Source organism: Mus musculus, chromosome 5 (assembly GCF_000001635.26).
Source record: "Mus musculus strain C57BL/6J chromosome 5, GRCm38.p6 C57BL/6J".
Classification (NCBI taxonomy): Eukaryota; Metazoa; Chordata; class Mammalia; order Rodentia; family Muridae; genus Mus; species Mus musculus.
In genome coordinates, this window is record NC_000071.6 from 21,208,501 (window position 1) to 21,228,650 (window position 20,150).

Consider the following 20,150-nt stretch of genomic DNA (forward strand, 5'->3'; position numbering starts at 1 on the left):
CCTGTGGTAGACATAAAAGGATGAGCCACTACTTAGCCTTAGATTTCTGTTGCTGTAAAGGACAGTTGATTCCACTGGATCCAGCTTTGTAATTTGTTGAGGACTCTGGACTTTTTTTTTTTTTTTCAGGAACTGCTGTTTATTTTATTTTATTTTTTTAATACTTTTTATTAGGTATTTTCCTCATTTACATTTTCAATGCTATCCCAAAAGTCCCCCATACCCTCCCACCCACTCACCAACCCACCCACTCCCACTTTTTGGCCTTGGCGTTCCCCTGTACTGGGGCATATAAAGTTTGCAAGTCCAATGGGCCTCTCTTTCCAGTGATGGCCGACTAGGCCATCTTTTGATACATATGCAGCTAGAGTCAAGAGCTCCGGGGTACTGGTTAGTTCATAATGTTGTTCCACCTATAGGGTTGCAGTTCCCTTTAGCTCCTTGGGTACTTTCTCTAGCTCCTCCACTGGGGGCCCTGTGATCCATCCAATAGCTGACTGTGATCATCCACTTCTGTGTTTGCTAGGCCCCAGCATAGTCTCACAAGAGACAGCTATATTTGGGTCCTTTCAGCAAAATCTTGCTAATATATGCAATGGTGTCAGCGTTTGGAAGCTGATTATGGGATGGAACCCTGGATATGGCAGGCTCTAGATGGTCCATCCTTTTGACACAGCTCCAAACTTTGTCTCTGTAACTCCTTCCATGGGTGTTTTGTTCCCAATTCTAAGAAGGGACAAAGTGTCCACACTTTGGTCTTCGTTCTTCTTGAGTTTCATGCGTTTGACTCTGGACTTTTATGTAAAGATCTAACTTATAAAAGTCAACTCAACTGGTCTTTAAGACTGTGTTCCAGTAATGATAACCATCTGTGTGGGCTGGAGGCAACTCTGGTCCAGAGGGTCTGATTCTGGCCCCTTACTGCTGTGCTCCCAGGTGCTTTCCCTCGGCAATGTTTACTTGGCACTTAGATTCCTTCTTTTGTTAGCAGAGTTCCTACTTGGATCTATTCTGTGGTTACGTGTGATAGGAAAACCCTTTATACATATTTTCCGCTTGAGTGTCACAAGGCTGTCTTGGGCTTCTGAGGACACACATCTCCCCACATCTTACAGCGGCAGGAGACTTGGAGCCGAGCCTGGGAAGAGCTTTTGTGAGATACTGGTGGGCTAGATGTTTTCTCTGCGGTCTCATTGCTTATTCACACTTTTACCTTGCCATGATATACCGAGAACTACCATCACCCATTTCCTTAGTTTCTCTAATGCTCTTAGCTTAACATTTGAGACAATGGTCATCTCTAGGGATGGAACTGGACTGGATTATGTGGGATGTGATTTAGAATACTAGGATGCTGACCCCCAAACAAGTGTTTGAACAAAATAAGATTCGGGGCTGATCTGACGTACTCCTGTGTCCTGGGAAGGCAAGATTACTGCTGTAGCTGCGCAGCTGGTGAGGCCAAGCCACTCGCCTTGGTTTTGGACTGTGTGTCGCCTGCTTCTTCTTGTTACTTGTTACCTCTAATCTAAGGGGAAAAAAAACTTTTTTGCTGGTCAAAGTCAGAACAACTGTAATTTTTACTTGGTATTTATCATTTATGCCTCACCATCAATAGTCAATGGTGTATGTGTTGTAAAGTGCACTTCCAGATCAATTTCAAAGTGTTGCTTAAAATTAAAATTAAATTAGATCCTACTCCGATATGCTTGCCCAGTCTTGGATTTGGGTGAGATTCCTTGTTTGAACCTTTAAAAACATTAGGCTGAATATTATTAGTTATCATGCTTACCAAGTAGCTTGTATCCCAACTCACCGTTTATCTCGACCACCAAGTAATGACAATGCATAACTCCAGACTGTTCCTCCTCAGCTTCTCCACCAATGTCTTGCTTTTGGCTCAGGATCATTGGGAGAATCTGTTTTCTGCATTACAGCCTGGGAGTACAAATGGAAATCATGCTCAGTAGGCAGACCGCGGTTAGTGGGAATCAGGAAGCAGAAGGAAAACTGTTCTCCACTTCCAGTCTGAAAAGGGATGATTCTGAGGGAATGGGGCAATGGGGCTCACACACTCACATGCTCTCTCTCTCTCTCTCTCTCTCTCACACACACACACACACACACACACACACGTGAGGCCACTAATATGCTGATTCCCTGTCTAGTGTGCTTCTGGCCTTTGGCCCTGTCCCCACTTCCTCAGGCAAACTTCTCCCTGCTGGAGTGGACCTGTCCTGTTAACTTCTGGCCTTAGTTTGAGTTTTTTTAGAAGCAACATCTGTTTAAAAGGATTGAGTGCTATTAGTGTATTTGGGTCATGGAAACACTGCCGGGGCATGATTTTAACCTGAAAGAGGGAAAGGGAGGTCACATTTCTGATAGCAACTGCCAGCTCAAGAGCTCCCAGCCTGGGCTAGCCTCTGTAGATTCACTGTGTTAAAGAGTGATGGGGGCAGAGGGTTGGGCTGGAGAAGGAGGAGTTAGAAGTCAGAGGAAGAGGAAGATGAGGTAGAGGACGATCATCTCCATAGCAAGAGAGCATCACAAGGACCCGGCCTTTATTTTGCCAGAAAGGGAATCCTACAGTTAAGGTTGCATCTGGACACACTTAGGAAACAGAGTTGTCAGGAGTAGCTTCTGGATTTGATAAGCATATGAGAAAAAGCACAAGTCAAAAGTGACTCAGCCTCTGTATAAGTGTGTGTATGCCTATGTGAGATTTTGTGTATTAGTGTGAGTATGTGTCTGAGTTTTTTAATATGTGAATGTGAGTGTGTGTGAGTACTGTGTGTGTGTGTTTGTGTGTAAGTGTGTGTTTACGTGTGAGTATATGTGTGAGTGCTTGCACGTGTGTATGTGTTTGTGTGTGAGTGTGCTTGCATGTGTGTGAGTAAGAGTATTTGTGTGTTTGTATGTGAGTATGTGTGAGGGTATGTGTGAGTGTTTATGTGTGAATGAGTGTGTGTGTGTGTGAGTGAGTGTGTGTGTTAACAGGAGTTAGAGAAAGTATTTGGTTTTACACATGATGAGTTTGAGATGGGAATTAGACATCCAGAGATGTGACGTAGGGATTTAGTCTGAGTCAGAGCTCAGGCCAGAGGAGGCTGGGGTTGGAGAGTGCCCTTGGGAATCACCAATAAGCCCCATGGAAGGTTTTTTCCTGTTAATGTTTCAGAAGTACAACTGGGCTTGGTGGTGTAGCCCTTGTTAAACCAGAACATAAGGGGTAGACAGAGGAGGGTCAGGAGTTGATAGTCATCCTTGACTACATAAAACTACATGAAACCCTGTCTTAAAACACTATTTACCTGAAAAAAGAGATGATACAGCCAGAAAGGACTATAGAATGTGTCACGATGTTTTGTCCTTTGAACAGATACATTGGAAAGATTTCTTTTGTCTGACAACAAATGGTTACCGTATAAGTCATTTTACTAAAAAAAAAAAAAGAAAAGTAGTCTCCTGCAAAGTGTTGTTTAACACTCTGTTGTTTAAAATGCGATTTCTTTCCCCATTGCAAAAGAGACAACCTATAACATACTTCAAGTAAAAGATTCTCTGATCCACATACTGTATAGTCAGCTTTTACCAGCACCCTCTTTCCTTGGTCATTGTATAGTTGATGTTTGTTTAGAAAATGATCTTCCATAGGAAAAGGCCCCAGGGTCAATTCTGTGTCTTCTTTGTAGGGCTGCATTTGACACCGGATACAGTAGATCTTTCTTGGGCAGCATCTGGGGTAGCCACTTGTGTTGGAACCCCACTGTCATAAAGATTCCCCAGAGTCTTCATGCCATTAGGACAGATGAATACGTATTCCAAGGAACTGTGGTTTATCTCAAGATCTCCACTGGGAAGGACATGCCTATTATTATTCAGAGACATTCCTGTTGGTAGTGGTTGACTCCCACATTTATGGTAGTGGTACTGCTTAAATGCCTGGCCTGGAGATTAGTGGAGGAAGATGGTTCATACTATTGAGAATAAAATAATTTAAATGATAGTTGGAGACAGTTGGATTCATGCTGTAAAAGCCAGATATAGGGTGATTCCTTATTTTTCTTTCTATAGTTTTCCCTGGCTTCCCACAAATGGTGGGTTTTTCATGCAGTTAGAATGTCTGTGTAATAATTTAGTTTTAGTAGGAAAATTGTTTTCCCTTCTTGTTCTCAATTTTCACAATATTTTTATTCTATTTTTCTTTTTGACTCTCTTCAACACCAAATGCCTTTCTTATTTCTGGAGCCATGTTTTAGGTACCAAGCAGATTCCCACAGTTCCTCACTGTCAGGGTGACATAGTCTAGAGTCAACTGAGAAAAGATTCTCAGTTAAGGGATTGTCCAAATCAGATTGAGCTGTGGATGTGTCTGTGGGGGGATCCTTTTGACTGTTAATCAGTGCAGGAATGCCCATCCCACCATGGGTGGCACCATTCCCTAGGCATGTGGTTCTGGGCTATACAAGAATCTAGTTAAGTATGAGCCTCTGAAAAGTCAGCAAGCAGCCTTTGTCAGTGGTTTCTGTTTCAAGGTCTTGCTTGAGTTCCTGCCCTGACTTCCCTCATGGATGGACTGCGACTTGGGTGTGTAGGCCAAACAAACAGCCACCTTTCCTCCCTTAAGCCACATTTAGTCATGGTGTTTGTCATAGCAACAGAACGAAACTAGATCACTCATCATTGCTTTTGTCCTGTCAACAGGAAGGCAGCTTTGTGAATCGATGTGCTGTCCTGCCACTTGGCTTTTCTTTCTTTCTTTCTTTCTTTCTTTCTTTCTTTCTTTCTTTCTTTCTCTTCTTTTTTCCCCCATCATAAACCATGGTACTCATCAAACATTTGACTTTCCATTCTGTAGTTTATATTTGTGAGTCAACATAATAGCTTAATGCTGCTTGCCTTTTCAAGTGGTTTGTGTGTTCAGAAGGAGTGTGTACATGTAAGAATATTTTTGCACGAGTGTGGAGTGTGAACTCATGTGGAGGATGGTTTAACGTCAGGTGCCTTCCTCCGTAGGTCTGTTTTCTTCTGTGTGAGTCAGGAGCTCTCACTGAACCCAGAGCACATGGATTTGGCCACACTGGCTGGCCCATGAGTTAGATGAATCAGCTGGTCTCCACTCTGGAGTTACACATAAACACTGCCATACCTGCCTGTTTTATGTGATGCTGAGAATCTGAACTCAGTTCTTTATGCTTGCATATCAAGCACTTTCCCCACTGACTCATCTCCCCAAATCCCTCAAGGCTTTCTTTTCTTAGTTTCTACCAATAATTTTATTACTATGCCATTGATAGAAATGAGTACACAACAGGTCTCTAATGAACAACAACAACAACCACCAGATTGAGAGATTGAGATCTGGGCAACGTGATGCTTGAAATTGCCACAAAGGAGAAAAAACAGCCTCCAATGCTTCCTTCTTCTGCCGCCCCTGGTGCTGCCTGTGTGCTCCTTCCATGTGGACCTGGGGCCTCTTTTGTGAAGAGGAAGTTGAGGAGACTTCCGGCTCAAGGAAGGAGTCAGAAAGGACACAAGACTGAGAACAACGATCATAGCCATTTGAAGGTGGTGGGGCAGGATGCTTTTGTGGTGCAGTTTGATTAAGAGGCAGACAGCACGTAGCAAACCTATGAAAACCATTGTAAATGACAGGGTTTGTCAATGAGGCAGACATCCAGTCAATGAAGCAGACACACCTGCACAGTTAGAAATGGAGGATGAAGATACGACGACCGGTGTGTTCCCACGGCAGACAGGGGTGTCCTCTGAGAAGACTGAAAACCTGCTACTTGCCCCCAGAATCTTGTTATAGACCAAGAATACAATCTCAACTAGAAAGCCACAATTTTGTCCTGCCACATCCTGACTACTACAGTATAGTTTTCTCTTCTCTTTCATTCCCCTGCCCTCATTTCTTTATTGTTCATAAAGTAACAGGAGTATGTACACAAGCATCTCTCTCTCTCTCTTTATTCTTTTGTAAACTACACGCCTGGTGTTCTGATTTTGGTTGACATCAGATGGAGGTGGTTTGTGGGGGACAGACTGGTTCTGTGAAAATATCCACCTTTCCCCATTAGAAGCACGCTCACTCAGCACTTGTCTTAGATTCCAGTAAGTTAGTTTGCTTTAACAAAAGAGCATAACCCAACAGCATAAAATCCTTGCATACCTTGTTCAATTGGAGAATTTTAATGCTTTTCATTTATCACTGTAAAACCAAGGGCAATTTTATTACTTTTTTGTACGTAGCGGTTACATGTAGGGCAATCTGATTTAAGAAGGGATAAATTACTCTTGAATAAAATGATCCTAGATAGTTTCCCCTTCAAGTCGTGTCTTGTCGCTTAAATAAACTTTTTGCTTAAAATTAAAAAAAAAAACCCAAACAAAAAATTAAAGACACTAATGTTAAAAAGAAAAAAAAAGTCCCCCCCCCCCCATTCTCACAACACTGGGTGAGTAGCCTAGCACCCTAGAAGCTGAGGCAGGAGACTCACTCCAGATTCCAGGGCAGAACCAAAACACATCCTCCCAAATTAAACAAAACCCCTTTAACCCCAGCATTCCTCAGGTACAGGCAGAGGGATTAAACATTTTGAGCCCATCATTAACTATGGTGATTGAATCCTGGTGTGATGGTTTGTATATGCTTGGCCCAGGGAGTGGCACTATTAGGAGGTATGGCCTTGTTGGAGTTGGTGTGTCACTGTGGGTGTGGGCTTATGGCCCTCATCCTAGCTGCCTGGAAGTCAGTCTTCCACTGGCTGACTTCAGATGAAGATGTAGACCTCTCAGCTCTGCCTGTGCCATGCCTGCCTAGATGTTGCCATCCTTCCACCTTGATGATAACGCACTGAACCTCTGAACCTGTAAGCCAGCTCCAATTAAATGTTGTTCTTATAAGAGTTGCCTTGGTCATGGTGTCTGTGCACAACAGTAAAACCCTAAGACACCCAGGCTGCTTAAGACCTCTCAGAAAAGAGAATAAGGAAAAGCACAGTCCTCCACATACAGATGAGGGAGTCAAATGTGGCCCGCAGGGTCTACAGGGCATCCTCCCTACCCAGTTTATAGCCAGACATCCAAGTAGACTGAGTCTCCATAGGCTTCCAGAGCTCCAGAGCCGGGACGTCGGAGCTTAGGCCACAGGAAGGGCTGTGGCTGCGGGTCTCATAGCTAGCCTGGCCCTCCAGGGCTGCAGCAGAAACAACTGTGCTCTCTGGCCAGCAAGGACTAGGCTACTGGGGAGTGCCTGGTTCTCCCGCCTTGCCTCTGGCAGTCTGGGTGGAGGTGAGGAGTGAGGTAGGATGCCAGCTTAGCCCCCTTCAGGCCCGAGTTTCTGCCTGGGTCACAGGTTTGGTTTGGCAGATCAGCTTGCTCCTCCTTCGGGCTGAGTTTGAGGACCAGGATGTCGCCCAGCCTCCCAACGCCCTGGGGGAAACCTCTAGGACAGCTTGCAGCTGGACTAGTCACGGGAGACCAGGACACAGGAGCGTAGGGAATCCAGACAACCTCCCATCTGACTGTTGCTCAGTTCAGGAATTTCCCTGGAGGGGATCCTTCAGGCCATTTTTTACAGAACTAACCCAGGACTCATCATTTGTTAGACCACATCCCGGAAAATGGCTCGTCCTCAATACCTTTTTCCTGGACCAGTGTGTCATGTTACTTTTTTCAGGACTGGAAACTGGCATTGATTCCAGACTGCTGTATGACCCTCAGATTGTACATCCATGCCCAAAATACAGTACTTGAGAGAGAACCACACTATAGTAGAGTCTTAAGAGCTGGCGTTTGCTCTTGGGAGAGGAGAACCTTTGACCTAAGTTTGAACATCTGTGATAAGCCCCTTCCAGCTCCTGGCCATGGCCTTACCCCTAATTACTTTTGTGACATTTGCTCAGGTCTGACACTGAGGACCTAAGCCAGCTGTTGAGAGTGCTGCTTCTGGGGGAAACTGGGATTGTGCACTGCTCACAGGCATTGCCAGCCATCACACGTGCACATCGGAATTTCTTTGTGTTCCCCCACACACGATTGCCACTGCGCTGCAGAGCCTGAGAGACAATGATCAGAGTGACGTCGATCTAGTCTAGGAAGCCAGGCTAAAAAATGCTTCCACTTAGGGTACATTGACTTCTGCTCCATTGTGGTTTCTTTATCTGGTTTGATGCCCCCTCCCCCACTTTTTGGTAATGAAAACTAAACTACTTGCCCTACCACTGACCTACATACATACCCATGGCCCCAATCATGAGTTTGAGAAATGTCAAAGCAAACCTTAGAAAAAATAAGAAATAGCTGCTGTAATAGGAAACACACACCTTCAAAACCCAGCTGCACCTGTCTGCAAACGATGCTATCTAGGGGAAAGGGCATCCACTGGAGGTGAGCTTGTCAGGTGCTCTCCTGCGTTACAGGCAGGTGTGCACAGCCATAGCAAGACGATTCAGAAACCATTTGCATTTTAGGTAAGGTGCTTCCTTTCCCAGTGCCTGCTGCCATTCCTAGGGCACTCAAAGGCTTCCCATTGAACATGGGCATTCTTTGGTTCAAATGCAGCTTCCCTCGGGTGTAAAAGGATGTGGAAGGTGGGTCTTTGCTAGGCTGATCACTCCTGTAGAGTCCCTGGGCCCACCACATGTCCCTGAAGAAAGGAACTGGGGAATAGAATTGTAATGTTACTTCAAGAGACATAATGACATGATGGTGGTGGTGGTGGTGGTGGTGGTGGTGATGATGATGATGGTAGGATTGTTCTGTTAACTGTTGCGCACTATTGGCTTAAGTTGATGCCTTGGGCGTTCTTCTTCATGGTTACTTGAGAAAAGAGAATGTGTGCTGTCCCAATCTTTATGACTGAAAGCCTCCTTTTCTCTGTAGGATCGAAGTGCCTAACTTTGCTGGTAGAAATACACCCTGTTAACAACGTGAAGGTTCTGAAAGCAGTGGATAGCTGTGTTTGGGTACAGGTAGGTAAGTCTGTTGTCTCCTTGTTGTCTCCTTAATCCCAAGGTGTGATGCTGAGGCGGAAAGGGGCTGGTTTACACAGTACTTTCACACGCATTATCACCTTTAATCTGCTAAGCAGTCTTCCAGATGTGAATGCTGGAAGCATTGAGGCCTCCCCTGTGAACATGGAGATAAGAATTCTGGCCTGGCTGCCCTGACCTTGCTATAGCAACGCAATGTTTTCACGTGATAGCATACTGAGTATTAAAATAACTTGGTGGTAAGCTCTAAAATTGTTTATTTTGCATATTCACCTGGTTGGCAGACAACTGTCTCTGATTAATGGCAATAAATTCCCCACCTTAGCAACACTGTGCATTGCTGCAGAAGCAGGCAGAGGAGAAGTGGGTGGACAGCTAGGTTTTAGTTGAAGAGCCACCCTGGTGCATTCTTGTGCTTATGAAGATTCATTTGTAATTCGTAATCTACACTTGTGGAACTTTGCCAGGCATTTGCTGAGCAGGTGAGTCAACTGTTTGCACAGCCTCGAGGAAGGTTGAGCCAGGCGATGTTCTGCCTCGTGCTCCCACCGTAGACAAATGACGGTCACTGCCTAATGCCTCTGGGTTTCCAGCTTCCTGCTTTTCCTTGTGATGTCTTCGATGACTTCCTGGTGGCATGCTGAAGTGTCGTCTAGTGTTCCTAAGAGCACAAAGGCTGTGATGTGTTTTACAGAGGAAGTGTGTGTGTGCGTGTGTGTTACTCAGATAAGCTGTGTTTGGGCATGAGTTATAGCGCTATGGGACATAAACTCAGTGTTAATAAATCATAAGATGTGTGACACGAGGCACATTCCCAACAGAAATGCACACCAGAAAAGATTATGTATTCCTCTGTTGGCAAGGGTGTGAGTGGAGGTTAGTGGCCTGTGATCAAGTTTAGTATTCAACATCCAGGGTCTTTGATAGTTACCATGGATAGTCAGGATTGACTGTACACAGACATGCTAGAGCATAATTTCCCTGAGCCTCATTTCACATTCCTCTCTTGACCAAGAGTCAACTAGTCTTTTCTGTAATGTCTGCTTTGGCCCAGTTTGCAGCCAGTGGGGCTGCCTGTTTTCTGTGTTAAGGGAGAGCTTGGCTCTCCTCTCCTCTCCTCTCCTCTCCTCTCCTCTCCTCTCCTCTCCTCTCCTCTCCTCCCCTCTCCCCTCCCTTCCTGTCCCCGCTCCCCCTCTCCATTGCCCTCCCCTCCCTTCCTCCTGTCCACCAGTTCTTCACTACCAGTTGCTTGTAGATTGGCCCCAGCCTGGACGTCACAGGTGGCTTCTGTTCCTTTGGGAGCCACCCTTGTGTGTGCTGTTGTTAGTATAGGGATGACTATGAGACAGAACACACTTCCCCACACAGGCAGAGAAAATGATCATGACATTATTATTAGAGGAATGAGACAAAAATGGAATTGGGCCCAGGGAAGGAGTGCCTTGTTTAGTCTTCTTTTGAGACATTATGTAGCCCTGACTGACCTGGAGCTGGCTATGTAGACCAGGCTGGCTTGGAGCTGGCTATGTAGACCAGGCTGGCCTGGAGCTGGCATTGAAAAACCAGGCTGGCCTGGCCTCCTGTTCTTCACACCCTTACCTCTAGAGATGGAACTTCAAGCCTCCACCCATGATACATACTTCTTTCTGCTCTGTCCCTCTCCCTGGCAGAGATGGGCCTCTTCACAGTCTACCAAGTCTGGTCTGCACTGTGTTCTGTCTTTCATGATGCTGTTTCCCTAAGTATGCATGATGATTGTGTAGATTCTTACTTTTAATTGATTTAGAATGCAAGAGAGCCATCCTGAATGCTTTTGGAGAACTGTACTTGAAGGCTATGTTTTAGTTTTCAGGCCTTGCTCTAGGAAGACATACTGTTAAGACTTCAATAGCATGACAACCACCATCTATGTGAGTCTTATGAAATGACTTTCTCAGTGATTACCATGCAGAGACAAGGCAGAGGCTGAGAGACTGGCAGCCATGGTCTTGAGTACCCACATACCTAAGAAGGCAAACAACTTCTGCAAACATTATGAGCTTCCCTATCCTTCTCCAGTTTTTTTTTAAAGTTCTAGGATAATTTTATTAGAGTTTAGAAGAAAATCATATGACGGCAGGCAGGTAACCTGTAAATCTTGGTGATTATCCAGAGGAGAATGGAAGAGAGAAGGGGAGAAAAGCCATACTGCTGGAGTCAAGCCATCACGGAGGCCAGCCACTTGCCAGTGGACAGCCACGTGATGATAGACTGTGATGTTCAGAGGGTCAGAAAGCCCAACGTGTTAGGGTAAGCATGCCTAGAAAAGAGAAGAGAAGGGATACGGACAAAGTTACATGACTATGGCTCTGTAAGAGACTGTTCTGGGGGCAGGAATTCTGGGAACACAAGGGCATCATCTCAAAGGTATGATTATACTACCCATCTCTTTAGCATGTAGTTTAAAGTGGTCCTTCCTTCTTGAGGGCCAGTCCCTTGGCCAAGTCATGGGCCTATACAACTAGATTAACTCTAAGGAAAGAGATACTGATACATTCTGCTGAGACCTGCCATCGTCTTAAGGGATAGTGCCTTGTTGTGGTGTGCAGAGGGCTATGGTTATGTACGTAGTTTAACTCATCTCAGCCCTTTCCACAGTCTAGTGTGCAGGGCATCTCATTTGCCTGCACTCTCAGGAGTCACTAATAATTAGCTCGGTATTATTTTTGTAGCCAGACTTCATCTTTCTATCCAGTATGTAATTTTAAGGTCATTGCTAAAAAGAATGTCCATATAGTTAACAGTTTCCTTTTCGACTGTAGAAGAGAGACAGAACAATGATTATTTAAAGAAATTCTACTGATATGTTATACAAAGTAAAGACAATGATAATGGAGAGGTCAATGTCTGTGAAATTGGGCTATATGTGGTTATGTCCTTTTATAATAAAGTTTTGTCGGTACCGGGGAACAAAAGTCACTGGTTACTCTTTCTAGTAAATTTCTAGTAGGCTGGCTTACTGTGTGTCCTTTTTTTGATAATGAAAAGATTGAGATGTTGCCACCATCTCATGCCAGCTTTCCTTCGATACAATGTGTCCTGTGGGCAGACACTCACGGTAGCAAACACAGGGGGTGGGGGGGTGGGGTGGGGGGGGTGTGTGTGTCCCGTGTCAACTCCTCTCTTTCCAGTGGCCGCTAGTATAACTTGAAACCTTGTAACTCCTTAGCCACTTGCCACATCATGACTCCCTGTTCTTTCTTGGAAAGTCCCTGGTCTCTTTGTTCTTTGTCTCTCAGATGTGGGAGTCTGGACATTGCAGCTGGGAGTGTACTTACTTGGTTTTTAATTATATACTGGGTTTAGTTTCATAATAAATATACTGACCACACTTTTTCTCTGTGTGCAATAGAATATATTGTATTAATGTTGTTTGCATTGTTTCTGATCCAACGTTCCAAACAGGAAGCACCATCTCTGGAGGCAGCTCCCTCCTTGTCTTATGCTCAAAGGAATGACGATAAAATTGTACCTGGCACCAACCTCCCCCTAGGCGACTGAGGTCCTGGAAGTTTCCTTCCTCTTCTTGCTTGACCTTTGACATCTGTGCATGTGAATCCCCTTAAGTATTCTGTGGTTCTCAGCTCCTTGCATAAGGCACAGCAGTAACTATGATCAAACACAACTACTGAAGTATTAGTGCAAGCAAAACAGTTGCTTATGATTTTTCTAATTCCCTTTCTACAGTTCCTCTACCCACAAGCTGAAAGTCATCTTCTTCCACAGAACCACCTGCTACTGATCTCAGAAGAGAAATGTAAGTGTAGCTTTAGGTAATGTGCACACAGTCTCCTAGTAAAGTGTAAAGGCTGATTGGGTTGAATCTGCTGGGTTGAATCTGCTGGATATCTTTACCATCGAAAGGCTCTGCTCACCTTTGATGTCCATCTGAGACCTAGAATCCCTGTGAAAGCCGCCCCCTCCCCCCTCAACTCCTTCCTCGATCTCTGCTCAGTTTCCTTGTCTTGGGAAAGGAATTGTTCTTGTATACATAGATATCCAATTTGTCAACTTGTACAACAGTTACACAGCTCTGTCTGTACTGTCTGTCTGTACTGTCTGTCTGTATTGTCTGTCTGTCTGTTTCCTTTAAGATGTCTATCAGAGTGGTTGACTGTGATCCAAGTGTGAGAGGCTGGGATGGAGAAAAGAAAGGGAAGGCAAGGGGGCTAGAAGAATCCCAGGGCAGAGCGAAAGGCCCGCAGTAGCATGACTAAACTTAAGTATAAGTGACACCAAGGTTATGGTCTTTCAAGGTGTTTTCAGATTTGGGAAGAGACACAGACAAAATCCAACAAGCAATATTTCACATTATGAGATGAAACTATTGGTTGATTACATTTGAAAGGTCAAATTATATTTGTGTCTTATAATTAGAACCAGCACGATTTAAGTGTGACTAAACCTAAATTGCTAGTTAATACAAATCAGATTAAAGTATTATAGATTTTATTTATGCTGCTCCTAAAATGCCTTGTGCATACATATAGTTTCTACCTATATTAATGCATTTGTGTGTTAGGAAGTTAGAGAGATTAACCCTGGTGATGAGGCTCTTATGGTCTTATCTAAGACTATGATATACCTGTGGAGGGAAGCCTGGCAACAGAGGGCCAAACATTCCATAGTTATAATATTACAGAAAAAAGTAAATGTGCATCTTGAGGCTGTCCGCAGGGAGGATGATGTTGGATTTGAAGTGTCTTGGGAGAGTCCTGTGTTGTGGAGGGGTACTTTTCTAGGCAGTTATTATATAAAAATTTATCCACAGCTGTTAGTTAGAAAGACCTGACTAATGTTTCTTCCTGGATGTTAAAGTATCCTTTTTCTTTTTGATTTATTTTTTTAAAGATATTGAGCGGTTTCATATCCAGATCACCAGAGAAGATGGAGACAGAGTGGTAAAGATTTGAAATGCCTCTTGCTTCAAACTCACTTCTAGGAGTTATGATTCTGGCTTCAACAGACAGATGAACTCTTGATACAACACGTTTTCTTTGATTTTTTTTTGAATAATAACCTCCATGCTATGACATATAAACCAAAAGAAAGATGCATGGAGAAATTAGCAGCCCTCCTTGCTATGTCACACCCAGTGCCCTGGGTGCAGTAGGCTCGGGGACCTTCTCCACAGTCTCTCTTGACTGAACAAACCTGTCCAGTGTTAAATCCACACATGGGGGAAATCATGCCTTTGTGGTTATTATTTTACTTACCACATCGAGAGGATGGAGATTAGAAACTAGGAAAGAGCTAACTGTACTTCTCCAATTTTTATATATGCACACATGTAGCGCATAGGAGCTGCCGTCTACGGTCCCCGCTCGCCTTTTGTCTCCACTGTCCTTTCACTTGTCTCCAAGTTTCCTCAGTTAGGTTGGCTCCACATCTCTCTCCACTCTTGACAACCCTGGCTCGGTTGTTATTAACTCATGTGAGTAACTATTGAGAAGCCAGATAAAATAGCTTCAATTCATTTTCTGAGGAAGGGCACGGCAGTCCTGGCACAGCATCTACGATGCTTCAGCCATTCCACTATGCACAAACATCCATTCACTTGCCCATTTTTTGTTTTTGTAGTACAAATCATCTTGGACTTATCTTTTGCTTCTATCCTTTATATGTGGGTACTTTCATTTCTTTGGCCTAAATCTTCAGATTTGGATGGCTAGGTTGATGGGACTACACATTTAATAAGTTTCCGGAGGGTTTGCTAGTTACTTTCCAAAAACCCAATTTTACAAGCCAAGTATTCAAGTGTGAGGTAAATTTACCTTTAACATTTTCCATGGTAAACTGATAGCTTACTGTTAACTTTGTCTGTACTTCTTTTACTGTTTATTTCATTTGAGCACCTTCTCTGTTTACTTGCTATTTAAATTTGTTATTTGTAAAATTTATTTATTATATCTTTGTCTGTTTTTCTACTTGGTTACCTTTTTCTTGACAATTTTTATGAGTTCTGAATATAGTATAGATATAAAAATGGTTTTACTCAATGTTTAGTATATATTAACCTTTAAGTTTTTACGCTTACTTACTGTTGTGGTTAGTGGTGGGTGCATGTGTGTGTGTGCTTGTGCTTGTGTGTGTGTGTGTGTGTGTGTTTCATGGAATGAATATGGAGAGCTTCTACCCCAGAGATGAAACTCAGGTTGTAAGGCTTGGTGGCAGGTACCTTTACTCACCAGCCTTCAAAATAATTTTTCTTTGAGAATGTTGATGCTTCTTTGAAGACTTTAAAGCTTTGAATGAAACTGAAATGGGATGCGACTTTCACTAATCATAAAGCTACTGTTGAAAGCCTCAAATCAGCAGAGCTGGTTGGAAATGAGCAGGCTGTGTGGGTTTAGAGCCCAATGGCAGTAACAAGAACTTGGAGGAGAGCAGTAAGCACACACAGTAAGATGAGAATGAGCACAGGCTGAAGGGTGGGTTGGAAGAGAATTTGGGAGCCAAATGATGCTGTGGGGAGAGAGCGAGGGGGAGAGAAAGAGAGAGAGAGAGAGAGAGAGAGAGAGAGAGAGAGAGAGAGAGAGAGAGAATGAGAATGTGAATGTGAATGTGAATGTGTATATGTGTGGGACAGGGCTCTTGTGAGCTGCCCAGATAAGATCTTACTGCCCAAGATGGCAGCTTTTCTGTTTCTCCATCCCCTGGTGCCCTCCTGGGTTATATTCTCCCAACCTTTGAGAAGTAACAGCTTTTATAAGTGTGTGTGATTCCACATGTTCATCCAGCATCCTTAAATAACAGCTGGTACTGGAGCTCCATCTTCAAACAGAAAAGAACAACCAAGAGCCACATAAATGAGTTTACTCCACAGTGGCACAATGGATATTTTATTATGGTCAAGACAAATCTGATGCTCGCCTTGCTGTCCTAAGGCTTTGGCTGAAAAGATTCCCAAGCCTGTCCCCCTAAACCCAGAATTCATACACATGAAACCAGGATGGATTTAGGGGACACATACAGGTGCTCTGGGATCTTTAACATCACTCCCCACAGCCTAACAGCAACGGACCAGGAGAGCAAGAACTAGGGCTGTGTGGGCCCTTGTGCTTTGTACTTAACCCTGAGTTCCAGTGAGCACTGGAGAAAGTCAGAGCGGGTGCAGACATGAGGCTGTACCATCCTGAAGCTCTTTTCCTGGTCCAGCTCAGGGTCATGAGTTTTTAGTAAATGTGTATGTATGTATGTATGTATGTATGTATGTATGTATGTGTGTGTGTGTGTAATTTTGTGTGTGTGTGTGCATGCATGTGTATGCTGGTGTGTGTATGTGCTGGTGTGTGTGTGTGTGTGTGTGTGTGTGTATGCATGCACATACAGGCCAGCGGTCATTCTTGGGTGTGATTCTTCAGGTACCCTCTACCTTATATTTTTGAGACAGGGTCTCTCACTAGCCTGGGGCTTGCTGATTAGGCTATACTGTGTAGCCAGCTAGACTCAGGGAGCATCCTGTCTCTGCCTCCTCAGTCCTGAAATTCCAAGTGTAAGCCACTGTGCTTGGATTTTTGATGTAGGTTTTGAGGATCAACCTTAGGTCCTTATGGTTACATGACAATAATTTACCAACGGAGCCATCTCCCAGTCAACTGGAAAGTAAATTCTTAGCTCCTTTTGTAAAGTTATTGAAAATAAATCTGCTGATATGTAAAATAATCACTAGCAAAGTGCCAGATGTTAGGAGTCTAGGTTTTGCTGAGCTAATTTCACAGCCTAGTCTAACCTCTCTGGGTTTCAATTTTCCTTTGAGTTCATTGTGTAGATAAGAATGACCCTAAACTTCTGATCCTCCTATGTGCTGGTAATACAGTCATGTGCCACGACCCCTGGCTTGTGGGGAACTGGAGATGTGGGCTTCCTGCATGTTAGGCAAATACTCTACTAGCTGAGCTATAGCTCCAGCTCCCAATACTTTGATTTTAAATATCTATTGTTTTTTTTTAGTTTAAACAGAAATTTTACATTTAAAATAAGAATATTTAATATACTTTTATTTCCTCTTCCTTCATTTCTAGATGGAGTCCGTAGGTAATATTAAATTCTAGAACCGCTCAGGGCAGGAGTTGGCAGGGTTTCCATGCTCACTGGAAGGTTATGGTTCCGACTAAGGTTTAACTAACAGAAGCTCACAAGAGCCCTAACAGTGCTGAAGAACTTTGCTTGCGTATGGGGATTCAGAGGTGAGGCTTTGGCCAAGAGGCAAATCCGAGTCAGAACTCGATGGGCGAGTGAGTGTCAAGTATTGCTGATGGATGTGCAGTGCCATCCATCCCTCTTGTGACACCAAGACCAAAGCTGGTGTATGGCTCAGGGGGGCGTTGCAGAGCTCTCCAAGTCAGGCCCGAGCGCTTCCTCACCAGCCTCTGTCTTCGGAGGTGAAGGCTTTTGTCTGTAAAGACCTGGCCTAAGGGTACGATTACTATAGGAACTTACACAGGTTCTGTTAATACAGATGTTTTTGTGGAAGGTATGGTCTCTGCTGACTTGCCTGTTGAGCTAAGAGGAAGAATAGAGTACAGGCCATTAGGATAGAGGCAATGATGCCTGAAAAATTTTATGGAAAACTGTGTATATTTTGGATATGGGGAGGTGCTAATAAAAAATTAGTGGTATTTACATGAGTCATAGGGATAGGGCATATAAAAATAATTTAAGATGTCATTTTAAAAATACTTATTAAATCATTTTGTCCCTAGGTGATTAGAAATTCTAGCCATCTCCCAAGAGACAGACTAGCTGAAGACTTTGTTTGGGCTCAGTGGGATCTGTCAGAGCAGAGACTATACTACATTGAACTAAAGGTAAAAACTAGCCCATGGGTACCTATTACTATGGAAAGAATATAATGTTGACATCATTGCTGTGTCAATATTTATTTATTTTATTTTTTGCATATGATGTTTCCCTTGGATATATATCTGTGCGCCATGCCCTGTGGAGGGGAGAAGAGGGGGTTAGATCCCTGGGAACTAGAGTTACAGATGGTTAGGCGCCACCATGTGTGTGCCAGGAATCTAGCACAGGATCTCAGGAAGATCAGCCAGTGCTCCTTCCCACTGAGGCATCTGGCTAGCCCCTGCTGGGACTTTTTAGTAACCACAGTGTCTTTAATGGGGCAGTCAGTGAGGGTCTATTACAGATAATGAACAGGTTTTCATTATTGTTTCTTGACTACATTTTCTCTTCGGCCTTTTTATTTTGGGGATAATATGCATCTCTTTTCTAGGAGTCAAGGAGTATCTTGAAATGCATCCAGTTTAGGGCAGATGAAAGTTTTAACTTAATGGTGAGTACATAGAATGATTGGTCCTAGGAGGTTTTGCTAGAGTTGATATCATTAGCAAAAATTTGGGCGTTTTGCTATTGTACCAGTTACTTGCATGATCAAATAACGTGGCTTGTGCTGTCACAAGGCCTCAGCTCTCTAACAAATGCAGAGCTGATACAGGTGATGAGGATACCATGCACAGGAGAGTGTGTTTTTAAAGGAACCACCTAACAGGGACGTAGAGGAAGGCAATAGGTGGGATCCAGAGTCGATCACTCTAAGTGGTTGCAAGTCATTTGACTCAAAAGCAGTCATGGACAGAATGGGTTTGAGGAAGAAAGTCAGAGTGTATATAGTTGAGTAAGTACCCAGCATCACCTTGGAAAAGCTGTTGGGCTTAGTCTGTCTATGGGAAGGCGCCTCTTATGTCTTTATCTGGGAGGGGCAGTATTTCCTTCCTCTCTTAGGACCAATATTGGTATCAAGCACATATTGGTTTCACACTATTACAAGACTTTCTTACCATTTCCTGCCCCATTTTTAGCTCAACCACTCTGAAAGACCACCCAGGCTCCCTTCCTTCCATGACTGTCTGTGGCTTGTGAAAGGTTGCAGTTGTCAACCATCCTACTACAGTATACACTCTGTTAGTGATATTCATGTTAGAGGCTGTGTTAGCCTTGCAGGGAAGCATACACTGACCGTGTCTGTAAACACCAGGATGCTCCCAGTGCACTTCCTGCACTGTGGGGTGTGGGTCTAGCCTCTGGAGGTGATGGTTAAATGGACTCTACCACCAGGCCAGCCTAGCACTGGCAGTTTGCTTTGCATTCACAGCCATCATCATGTAATGCCTTTTTTTTTAAAAAACTTAATCTTTTTGAGATTATAATACAGTTAAAATCCCCCCTTACTTCCTCAGTCTTCTCTAAATTCATGGCCTCTTCTTGCATTCACTTTTATTGTATGTGTATATGGATATGTACATGCATGTATATGTATATTGGGTCTGTATTATTGTATGTGTATATGAATATGTACATGCATGTATATGTATATTGGGTCTGTATGTTACTTATTTGCATGTTTTCAGGGATGAGCATTTGTCACTAAACAACCCAGCCATGTGCTATTTTCTGGAGGACGTTCTGTAATGTCTGTGAAGATGCAATTTTAATGCTTATATCATCCACATTTTTTTTTAACAGTTTGAAATGCCCTTGGACATAACGTTAACTGGCTTGAGATTTAAGTAAGTCATCCCAGAATGTTAAATTTCATAGACATTTATAGGTAGCAAAATGATGACAGCGTTTCCTAATTGTGGTAGGTAAACACTCAGACAATCTGATATTCTGTGCATCCACTTTAAGATTTATTATTTTTATTTTATGTGTGTGGATGTTTAGCCTGCATATATGTCTGTACCACATGTGTAAAGTGTTTGCAGAGACCAGAAGAGGGTGTCAGATCCCCTGGAACTGGAGTACAGGCTGCTGTGAGCTATTGTGTGTGTTCTGATTCTCAAGCCTGGGCCCTCCAGAAGAGCCCTGGTGCTCTTAACTGATGAGCCCTGCCTGGCCCCTCATGGACCTATCCTTAATACTCCCGTTCGTTACAGTCTATAAACTGATTTCATAAGCACGGATACAGGATTAAATGCATAAAGTCACCTGTGTTAATTTTCTTAGCCATGTTTTTCTGCAGGGCACCTGCATTTATTTTGATGTGTGGAAGTTGCTTGACTCCTTGTGATTAAACAGAGAGGGTTTATGAGCCAGTGTGAATGCATTTAGCTCAAACATCAAAATGCTTCTTTATTGCCAACAAGAGGT

At 43.6% G+C, this 20,150-nt stretch overlaps 1 protein-coding gene across 13 annotated transcripts in view; it reads left to right on the forward strand.

The window, feature by feature from the left end:
* The window catches only part of Gsap (gamma-secretase activating protein), a 115,719-nt gene that overhangs the window by 32,482 nt on the left and 63,087 nt on the right, over positions 1 to 20,150 (forward strand). For 9 of the 13 annotated variants that reach the window (NR_153366.1, XR_001784658.2, XR_001784656.2 and 6 more), the window contains exons 6-11: positions 8,890 to 8,978; positions 12,726 to 12,795; positions 13,890 to 13,939; positions 17,744 to 17,848; positions 18,274 to 18,333; positions 19,524 to 19,567. Coding sequence is in view for 8 of the 13 variants with exons in the window: in XM_011249760.3 (XP_011248062.1) it covers positions 8,890 to 8,978; positions 12,726 to 12,795; positions 13,890 to 13,939; positions 17,744 to 17,848; positions 18,274 to 18,333; positions 19,524 to 19,567 (418 nt within the window). In the remaining 5 variants the exon portion in view is untranslated. Of the gene's footprint in view, positions 1 to 8,889; positions 8,979 to 12,725; positions 12,796 to 13,889; positions 13,940 to 17,062; positions 17,228 to 17,743; positions 17,849 to 18,273; positions 18,334 to 19,523; positions 19,568 to 20,150 lie in introns of all 13 variants that reach the window. The other 4 variants (NR_153365.1, XM_030254346.1, XM_030254347.1 and 1 more) reach the window with 3 other exon arrangements.